The 11312-nt window shown below is 38.4% G+C and overlaps 1 protein-coding gene across 1 annotated transcript in view; it reads left to right on the top strand.

Moving 5' to 3' along the window:
• The window catches only part of IQGAP1 (IQ motif containing GTPase activating protein 1), a 113882-nt gene that overhangs the window by 35917 nt on the left and 66653 nt on the right, over nt 1-11312 (top strand). Inside the window, exons 2-4 of the mRNA XM_011978375.1 lie at nt 796-952; nt 4315-4392; nt 8289-8365. Of these exons, the coding sequence (XP_011833765.1) occupies nt 796-952; nt 4315-4392; nt 8289-8365 (312 nt within the window). The remainder of the gene's footprint in view (nt 1-795; nt 953-4314; nt 4393-8288; nt 8366-11312) is intronic.

The raw sequence follows: 11312 nt of genomic DNA, 5'->3' as shown, positions 1-11312 counted from the left end.
AAAAAAAAAAAAAAAAAAAAGAAAAAGGAAGAAAAGAAAAGAAAAGAAAACCATTGCCATAAATGATTTTTAGTTACCTATGTTTCTGTTGGTAGAAAATACATGTAACTAAACTTTGTTTTATCTTAGGCTTTCCTGAAATTTCCTAAGAGGTATTTGAAGGGGAAAATACAGTTTTCTTTTTTTCTTTGTTTTATTCTTTTTCTTTTTGGAAAATAGTTTTCTTTTCCTATCCTTTTCGCAACCTCCTCCCTGACTCCAAAAATCTAAGAATTCATTATTTACTGCTTCTATAGGAGTTTCTTTTAATATTTTAGCTGAAATAATTGATTCTGTTTTGATAACCCCCAAACATCGTTAAAACTTGGACCTAGAAATTCACTGTGGATTCTGAGTTCTGAAACTAGAAGAGAATGTCAGCAACAAATGTAAGCTTCTGAACAGTTGAAATGGTGGCTTCAGTTACAAATGGCTTTTCTTAAGATTTGTTAAAGAGCAACCTAAGGACTGAGGAAAAGGGTCTGAAGTTTCATGGAGCAGTCAGGATCTGGGGAGCCCAGCTAGCTGTGTTGCTGCAGCAAAGGAAAGCAGGGTAGAGAAGAAAGTGGCATTCATGCTCAGGAATTTTCCTAAGTTCCCCGCTTCTGAGATCTGACTGGGCCAAGCAGGGTAAGGATGTGTGTGGAACTGATTGTAAAAGAGTGCTATTATGTTCAGTTTAAGCTTCTCCAGGGAGAATGGAAATTAAGCTTAAAATCTCCTTTCTTTTTTTGCATCCTCTCTCCTTTTGTGCAGGTGGATGGAAGCATGCCTAGGGGAAGATCTGCCTCCCACCACAGAACTGGAGGAGGGGCTTAGGAATGGGGTCTACCTTGCCAAACTGGGGAACTTCTTCTCTCCCAAAGTAGTGTCCCTGAAAAAAATCTATGATCGAGAACAGACCAGATACAAGGTGAGTCCTTCCTTGTTTAGTGCTTAGATTTCTGTCAACTTGGGAAAGTTAGCATGTTTTGTTTTGTGTAAGAGTTATTGAGAAGTATGTGTAAGGTATGTTTGTTTCAACAAAATATAGCCTTTAAAATGCCTGGCAGAATGGAGAAATTTGTGCAAAAACAATATGTACTAGGAAAATAGTATTACATCTCTTTTAGAATTTATCTGGAAAACCCACCTTCCCCCACCCCGTCCTCCCACAAAAAATATATGTACTAGGAAAATAACTTTAGCTGTCTGTGTTTCTGGTAGAATTCTTATGATGTTGTATATCTAGAAATTTTCCTAGTTGTAGATGAATTTTTTAATTCTTTAGAAGGTAGAAGAAGTAACTAGGAGAATTACTACTTTAAATCTAGTTTTGGGGCCGGGCGCGGTGGCTCACGCCTGTAATCCCAGCACTTTGGGAGGCCGAGGCAGGCGGATCACAATGTCAGGAGTTTGAGACCAGCCTGACCAACATGGCGAAACCCCGTCTCTACTAAAAATACAAAAAGTAGCTGGGCGTAGTGGTGCATGCCTGTAATCTCAGCTACTCAGGAGGCTGAGGCAGGAGAATCATTTGAACCCGGGAAGCGGAGGTTGCAGTGAGCCAAGATCATGCCACTGCACTCCAGCCTGGGCAACAAAGCAAGACTCCGTCTAAAAAAAAAAAAAAACCTAGTTTTAGGCTGGGCACGCCGATTCTCACCTGTAATCTCAGTACTTAGAAGGCCAGGGTGGTAGGATCTCTGAAGACCAGGAGTTTGAGACTACCCTGGGCAATATAATGAGACCCTGTCTTACAAAAAAAATAAAATAAAATTAGCCAGACATGGTGGCACATGCTGTAGTCCTGTCTACTTGGGAGACTGAGGCAAGAGGATTGCTTGAGCCTAGGAGGTTGAGGCTGTAGGGAGTTAATATTGCGCCACTGTACTCCCGCCTGTCTCCTTAAAAAAAAAAAAGAAATGAATTTTAAGCACTGAGATGTGTTGGCAAATTGAATGCAGAAGTAACTTCATGAAAAAACATCACCCTGTGATACTGGAGTTCAAAGTACAATGGGAAAGTGATTCAATTTCAGAAAATTGAGATAAGTGAGAGGGTTTGATTCCTGTGTCTCAAGGTGCTATAAAAAAGACGACTGCTTAATTAAGTTGGGATGTTGGGCCGGGCCCAGTGGTTCATGCCTGTAATCCTAGCACTTTGGGAGGCTGGGGCAGGCTGAACACTTGAGGTCAGGAGTTCAAGATAAACCCGGCCAACTTGGTGAAACCCCGTCTCTACTAAAAATATAAAAATTAGCCGGGCTTGGTGGCGCACATCTGCAACCCCAGCCACTCAGGAGGCTGAGGCAGGAGAATCACTTGAACTCAGGAGGCGGAGGTTACGGTGAGCTGAGATCATGCCACTGCACTCCAGCCTGGGCAACTGAGCAAGACTCTGTCTCCCCTATTGCCCCCCCCAAAAAAATGGGGATGTTGACAAGGACCAAATTTTATTGTCTAAAGCCTCTGTAGGGAGCTTACCTGTGGACTCTTATTTGAAAAAGGATGACTATGAAAGATAGTGGAGAATTGCATTACCAAAACCAAATGTAAGGGTGGGCAGCTATAATAATTGGGCCCAAACTCAGAATGAGTAAGGCTGCAATGTGAAAGAGATTTTTTATGTTTTATGTTTAAATTCAAGGGAAAACAAGAGAAAGTATAGGTACTCAGCCAAAATTAACATCATAAACAGAAACTTTTCTTGGTCAAAAAGACTTATATGTTCAGTGGGTTTTTTTGTTGTTGGTTGATTGGTTTTTGTTTTGAGACAGGGTCTTGCTGTGTCACCCAGGCTAGAGTGCAGTAATGCCATCATGGCTCACTGCAGCCTTGACCTCCCTTGGGCTCAAGCAATCCTCCCACCTCAGCCTCCCTAGTAGTTGGGACTATGGGAGCATGCTACTACACCAGGCTAATTTACACAAATTTTAGTGTAGAAATGGGGGTCTCACTATGTTACCCAGGCTGGTCTCCAACTCCTGGGCTTAAATTATCCTCCCACCTTGGCCTCTCAGAGTGCTACGATTACAAGTATGAGCGAGCCACTGTGCCCAGCCCTATGCTCAGTTTTGAATACACAGTTATTCTGAAGACAACTCTGGAGCTATTCTATAGGCAGAATGGGAAGATAGTGTAAAAGGAGAGTGGAGACTTTGCAGATAGTGTAAAAGGAGAGTGGAGACTTTGCAGCAACAATTTAAGAAAAATGGCTGGGTGCAGTGGCTTGTGCCTATAATCCCAGCACTTTGGGAGGCTGAGGTGGGAGCCCTCACTTGAGTCTAGCAGTTCGAGATCAGCCTGGGCAACAAAGTGAGACCTCTGCTCTACAAAAAATAGAAAAAAAATTAGATGGACATGGTGACATGCACCTGTAGTCCCAGCTACTCAGGAGGCAAAGGTGAGAAGATCACTTGAGCCCAGGAGGTAAGGCTGCAGTGAGCCGATTGTGCCAGTGAGCCGATTGTGCCACTGCACTGCAGACTGGGCAACAGAGTGGAGTCCTGTTTCAAAAAAAAGCAGACATTGAAGGCTAGAGGGGATATCTATATATAGAGAGAGAATGAAAGCCCTGATTGATATTTTTTGAGATGGAGTCTCATTCTGTTGCTGAGGCTGGAGTGCAGTGGCGCCGTCTTGGCTCTCACTGCAACCTCTGCCTCCTAGGCTCAAGTGGTTCTCCTGCCTCAGCCTCCCAAGTAGCTGGGATTACAGGCATGCGCCACCACACCCAGCTAATTTTTGTATTTTTAGTAGAGATGGAGTTTCACCATGTTGGCCAGGCTGATCTCAAACTCCTGACCTGAGGTGATCCGTCCACCTTGGCCTCCCAAAGTGCTGGAATTACAGGAATGAGCCACTGTCCCAACGTGGTATTTTTATACAGCATTTTGTGAATATCTTCTATGTGTTCAGATACCATACTAACGTAATTGGTTTATGTGCATTATCTCACTTAGTCTTTATACATACAAAGCAGCTGTTCTAGATGGTAAAACTCTGTCCCTAAAGGATGAAGTGGCTAAGCCAGTAATTGAATCCAAGATAATTTAACTCCAAAGACCACATGTTCTGTTGAGCACGCTATACACAGGAAGGCTCTCCAGGTGGTTCCTAAGTGAGAGGAACTGAGATGTGGATTTGGCTTTTTGGTATTGGAATGTGAGCATAATGACCTCAAAATTAAAGAGAATTTGTCAAATCTCATGAGGAAACTTTTGCGAAGAGAGTTTTTATTTAATATTTGCTTCAATACAGCCAGCAGAACCTAATTTTTTTTTTTTTCTTCTAGGCGACTGGCCTCCACTTTAGACACACTGATAATGTGATTCAGTGGTTGAATGCCATGGATGAGATTGGATTGCCTAAGGTAGCTTACCTGAGATAATAGTTTAGGCTTTGTTCCAGCTGTTTTGGCATAACCCCCAAACAACCTGTTCTCATTCTACCTGTAAAATTATTCTCAGAATCTTTGGTGTTTTTTTAAATACTGAAAGATGTCTTTCTTTTTGACTTAGGAAATAGTTTTGTTCTTTTTCTTTTGTAATCCTCATACCTGTTTCACCTTACCCTAGAGAAATTCCCTGTGATGACATCTACTTTTACTACATCAAATTGTAGACATACATTTTACTATTTTTCCTTGGATAGAATTCACATGCTGTGAGATTCACCGTTTTAAAGAATACCAAATCAGTGGTTTTTATTTATTCACAAAGTTGTTAGCATTAAAATTTGACCTTTGGAAATATAAGGAAATGTTTTAGAAATCTGTAGGGAGTATGAAGGGTCGTTTTATATTTTAAATTGTAGAGGTGATGACGTTACTTCCTGTGTCTGTTTTTGGTCATGCCTGCAGTTTTGATTGGAGCGTACATCTTCTGGGTGTTTTGCTCAGGAGTTTATTTAGTGTTGCTTTCAGTGAAATTGTCATCCCACTCCTGCCTGAATCTGTAATTGCCACACTGTATTGTCACTCTTAGAGACATGAATGGATTGATTGATTTCGTTCTTTCTTTTGTTCTCTGTTTTTTTTCTTTCTATTTATATCCTTTGACCTAAGAATTCTGCTTCTCGGAAGTTATCCCAAATAAATAATCAGAAAGCACCAAAAACATGTATATATAAGGATTTTTTAGCATTGACTATGATAGAAAAAATTGATAGCAAAGTACATGTTTCTTCACAAGGGATATTAATTGTGTTACAGCCAAATACTAGTGCCATTAAAAAGGATATCAACCCAAATAAAGGGCCTTTGATGTATTAAGTGGGGAAAAACAGTTGAAGATTATAAGAGTTTGTGTTCTAGCTAAGATCAGATCACTATTTTTGTCTGAAAATAAAGTGAGTGTTCTTGGGAAAAACTTGTAAGGAGATAAAAACAGTTTTCATTTCTGTGTGATGGGATTAAGGGTGGTTTTTATTTTCCTTATACTTTCCTGTAGAGTTCAAATTTTTGTAACCAAAGGAAAATTTATTTTTAAAAAGTGAGATGTAGAGTATCAGAAGGTGGCTAAAACCATTTTATATTTTGTATTTTGTGCAATATATAAATATTGTATACACATATGTATATTGTATAAATATATATTACATATACAATATATTGTTATAATATACAATTATATATTATATATAGTATATTTTAATAATATATATTAATATATATTATTACAATATATAATTATATGTTGTATATATATAGTATATGGATATATATAAAATATACTACAGATATGTATTGTTGCATACATACCTGTCGAATTGAGTTAAATCAGAGCCGAGTCTTTGCAGAAGACTAGCTTTTTTCCAGAGAAAGTGCTGAAGTTCTCTTCCTTGCCACTGGTATGTTTGAGAATTAGGCCCCACAAGTGTTAGGAAATGCAGTACGTCAAGTTCTTATATTTATGTGGCCTGTCTGTGCACCTGTAACTTCCTTTCCCTGTTTTTTTTTAAAATATAGTATAAAATATTGTACTATATATAGTGTAAAATATTAAACTGTGCACCTGTTTTTTATGTAGTATATTGCCAGTGGGCAATGACAATTTAACCTCATTTGAATGGTACTAAGAGCTTTGTTAATGTTTTCTATTGCTAGTAGTATTGTTACTATGAGATGCTTTTTTAATGATGTAATTTTATTACCTTTTTTGGTTTACTAACAGTAGTATATTGTCCTGGACTACAATTGGAACAAATATAGAATGTATTAAAGGCTTTCAGGGACAACTTGATAATCATGGCTGTAAACCTTGAATTGTCCACCCTACATTTAGGCCCAGAAGACTTCTGAGTAATAAGAACTAATGATAACCTAAAAATGTATTGTTGTCCTTAATATAATGTATAATACGTAATTGACAGTACATATATGGTGTTTATTGGGATGTCTTTTCTAATCTCTTTATGTGGTACTTGCTGGCCTGTTATAGAAACTTAATGCAGTAATTTTTTGGTTCTTATCCTTTTTGACTCTTTGTTATAATTGGTACTGTTGGCTGCCTTTTCCCTGAGATATTTCTTAGTTTGATTTTTAAAATTGTTTTTAATCTGCTCAACTCGTCCTGTTTTCTTTAATTATTCTACCTTCCATGTTCTAGTGATGGACTTTCTTTAAGATGCAGTCCTTGTTAGATATATTTTCCCATTTTCATGGTTTCCTTTATTCTCAAGACTTGCTGACATAAGATAAACATAGTATCTTCAGTTGGCTGCTGGATATTTCTCCTTGGATAGCTTCCTGTCACCTAGAATTTTTCATATCTAAAACTAAATCTACCTTTCCCCCAACTGAACTTCCCTTCCTCTATAATAAATGGTACCATGTCATCATTTTCCCAGTCATCCAGTCTCAAAACCTTGGAGATACTTTGAACTTCTAAATGTGGTCATTCCCGCTACTCCATTTATTTGAAATATCTCTTTTATCCATCCACTGTTAACAACAGCCTCCCAGCCTGCCTCCCCAGCTCCAGTCTCCCATTATTCAACATATGCTATGTCCTGTCTCCAGTCAGATCTCCCCAGGGCTCTATTTTTATCCTTAGCTCCAAAGCTAGGCTGCCACTTTATGTCCTACTTACCAGGTTCAGACTTGTCTGACTTTCAAGTTGCTCATAATCATCTGATTTTATCCTACCTATCTAACCTTATTTTTCTGTTATTTTCTAGAATGTATTCTGTAGATTTTAAAAAACAATAGGGTATATTGCCTTACTGTCTCACATCATAATTATTTCTGCTTTATTTATTCTGGCTATTTCTCTTGTTTGGAAGGCCTTTTGCTCTCTATCATGATTCACTCATTTCTTTAGTTTATGATTTCACAGTCTTAATATAGGCCTTTATTGCTTATGCAAATTCTTCTCACCTCATTATTCAGTCTTTTGCTTATCCAAACCACTGTCACCCCTTATTTCCCTAAATTATAGATTGAATTGTATGGTGCCACACGACTGTGACAATAGGTCTTGAAATTCAAGGCTATTCCCAGTCTAAATCTATTCTGTTCCTATCCTACGTCATTTACTAACTTTAGAGCTCCATGACCCTGGCTCTGGGCTTGATATCAAAGATATGGCAGTGAATAAATAACATAGATCTAGCCCTGCCTTCATGTGGCTTATAGTCTGTTGGAGTAGCCAAACAGATAAACACAAATGATTGATCTTGGTAAGTGCTACCATGGAAAAGTACTTGTCTTCCAAATTCCCTTATACATGCTCTATTCTAGCTACTTCATCTGGGTAGCTTCCCATTTCTCCCAAGCATTAAACACATTTTAATATTTTATAGTTTTTTCAATGTCTAAGTGTAGCAGGTTGCACAAACTAAAACACTTAGTAAATGTTCATTGTTGAGTTGTTTCTCCATCTAGGCATGGTAGATAGTAACTAGGAGCATTGTGGTTCTGAAAGCCTCATACTCAGATCAGTCCAGTGATTTAAACTGGACTAGAACTTGGTCTTCATATGCCTGTGTCTGGGTCTGAAATAAGTAAATCACCTTCTCACACCTAATGAAATTCAGTGGGTTGACCAAATAGAGATTTTCCAAGTAGTACTTTTTATTCTGTATTACAGCATTTCATTCCTTGCAGTTCTGATGATGAAATGTCTATTCACCCTAATGAAATTATGTACTGAATGCCACTGATGTTTTCTAACTGTCCATAGTTTGATTTGTATTATTGATGATTGGTGAATGTCAAATGAACACAGTGAATGGATACCTTAGTCTATTTCTTTTATTTCTCCCTAGATTTTTTACCCAGAAACTACGGATATCTATGATCGAAAGAACATGCCAAGATGTATCTACTGTATCCATGCACTCAGGTAATCAAATTTTCTTGGCAAAATAAGGAAATTATTAATAACATCTGAATTGAGTGTGTAGTTTTTTATCCTTGAGGTAAGAATGAAAAAGTTTTTTCATTAGTTTCAAAAGTTCCAAATAGGATAAAATACTGTTATCCGAACAAAATGGTGAGAAACAGCTGTGTTTTTCTACGGAGTACCGAGAAGGGATTTATTTATTTAATAGCAGATAATTTTGTGCTAAAAACATGGTATCTTCCATAATTGATCTAGTGTTTCTGTGAACTATGCCTTCACTTGGAGTGCAGTCTCTTATTTAATTATCTAGGTCCTTGCCATCGTTAAGCCATTTGTTCATTCATTCAATAATTTTTACAAGCCAGGTGCGGTGGCTCACGCCTGTAATCCCAACACTTTGGGAGTCCGAGGCGGGTGGATCGCCTGAGGTCAGGAGTTCGAGACCAGCCTGGCCAACATAGCAAAACCCCGTGTCTACTGAAAATACAAAAAATTAGCTGGGCATTGGTGGCGGGTGCCTGTAATCCCAGCTACTCGGGAGGCTGAGGCAGGAGAATTGCTTGAACCCGGGAGGCAGAGGTTGCAGTGAGCCAAGATTGCACCATTGCACTCCAGCCTGGGCAACAAGAGCGAAACTCCATCTCAAATAATAATAATAATAATACTTTTTATACCAACACAAACATGATAGTAGGAAATGATACAAAATATATTTTTTTTCCCATAATGTCATGGTAAATTTGGAATGTGGCTTAATTTTGAGGTCCCCAGAATCCTAAATTAAATTGGAAGGAAAAGATACAAGTCTGGAAGGATAGTGGGATGGCATATTAGTAGATGCTTATACAGGTTAAATACAGAACAGGTCACTTATCTGAAATGCTTGGGACCAGAAGTGTTTTGGATTTTGAAGTATTTGCATTATACTTACCAGTTGAGCATGCCAAATCTGAAATGCAGAATGCTCCAATTATAGCATTTCCTTTGAGGGTCATGTTGGTGCTCAAAAATTTTTAGGTTTTGGAGCATTTTGGATTTTGGATATTTAGATTTGGTATACTCAACCTGTGGTACAATAGTATAGTATTTTAGCAGATTTACTTGGTGGCCACAGGACTAAAGGAGATGGTGGCAGAGCAAGTGGGACATGAATCAGATTTTTGCTTGGGCTGCACTTACATAGCATCATCTATGTGTGCTTGCTAAGTGTTAATTACATTGGAGTAGGTATATAATACTGATCTATAAGAAGACTATTGTCTCGTTTCTTGATCAAACATGTACTAGATCTGTGGTATCATTGGAATCAGTGTGAAACATACAAAAGAATGAATATAGCTGAGAACTAGTGGATCTCGTGTTGAGAATGTAGCAATTTCAAATACGTGTCTGAGGCTGGGTAGGTACAGTGGCTCACACCTGTAATCCCAGTGCTTTGGGAGACCAAAGCGAGAGGTTTACTTGAAGCCAGGGGTGAAAGACCAACCTGAGCAACGTAGCAAGACCCCATTTCTACAAGAAATAAAACATTAGCTGGGCATGGTGGCATACGCCTGCAGTCCTAGCTACCCTGGAGGCTGAAGTGGGAGGATCACTTAAGCCCAGGAGTTTGAGGCTGCAGTGAGCTATGATTGTGCTACTGCACTCCAGGCTGGGCGACAGAGCAAGACTCTGTCTCTAAAAAACAAAACAAAACATTACCAAATATGTGTGTCTGAGTCCAGATCACATTAATTCTGAGTATTGTGTTTGACTTAGTGTTGCATGAGATTTGTCTATGTTGATAATCTTGTGAAGGCTGTGCCTGCGATGGATATCTGAACATGGAAGCAGAATTCCTCTCTGCTAGTTGTGTAGCCACTACTCTTGCAGTGTAACCTGGGTTCCAGGCCCTCAAATTCTGTGTAGTAGAGGCTAAAGAATTAACTATGCCTTCCTAGTGGTAGAGTCAGAAAGAGAAAGAAAGGAAGTCCGCTATTGTTTTCCATTTCTCTTGAATATGCAGTCTGTGCTTAGAAAGTATATATAGAGTGGTGTGTTTTGTGATTTATGGTTTTTTTTTTTAAATGGTGTTTTTCCTGAAGGGTGGATTGGCAACATTTGATAATATGTAGGAAGTATTTATAATTGCTGAGAGTTTCTTCTTTTACGACAAAACACAACCATGTTCAAAGCAGGTTCCTCACCTCACTGTATTGGATAAGGCTCCATCTTCTTTGGATCAACAGTGACAGAAAAGTACTAACTGTCTGTCTCCTCCCTGTTTGCCTTTTTTTTTTTCCCCCTCTGAAGTCTTGATTGGCATTATTCCAGAGATAGTCACTGTGCTTTAATCATACTATATTACTTTTGTAGATAACATTCCACTCTCAGATAAGACCCCAGTTTTCCATTCTCAAAATACTTGTATACTTCCTGTTTCCCCGTTTTGTTATTCTAATAACTGATTTTGGGGTTAAACAGGTCCATAATCTCTTATCCTAAATTAAAACCCTAAATTATCTGAAAATTGATTTTAAGTTTGGTGTAAGCTCATTTGTCTCCTTAGTATGATTATGTTTGTGTGTTTCTCTGCAGAAAGTAACGTATTGGATTGAGGATGCTGCCCCAGGGCTTGCTGGGGATACTTTATAATACCATATACACTGTAAATAGAAATACACTTTCTAATATCTGAGAAATTCAACATTCAAATATATCTGGCTCCAAGAATTTGGGTAAGGGACTGTGGGCCTATAGTAGATTCTGTTTCCTAATCACCTGCTGTGTTCCAGGGTCTTTATTAATCATCTTTGAGATTGACATAGTGACTTCTAGGTTACTCACCATTCACAGAAAAGACAGTTAGAATCCAGATAGGTTAACACAGCTTCCTTCTGCCCATTGCTACAAAGTTCAGCTTAAGTAGAAAATAAGAAAAATAAATCTTTTTTTTTTTTTTTTTTTT

The sequence above is a fragment of the Mandrillus leucophaeus genome, unplaced genomic scaffold (assembly GCF_000951045.1).
Source record: "Mandrillus leucophaeus isolate KB7577 unplaced genomic scaffold, Mleu.le_1.0 Scaffold193, whole genome shotgun sequence".
NCBI classification, from domain to species: Eukaryota; Metazoa; Chordata; class Mammalia; order Primates; family Cercopithecidae; genus Mandrillus; species Mandrillus leucophaeus.
This window is presented reverse-complemented; position numbering and strand designations above follow the sequence as displayed.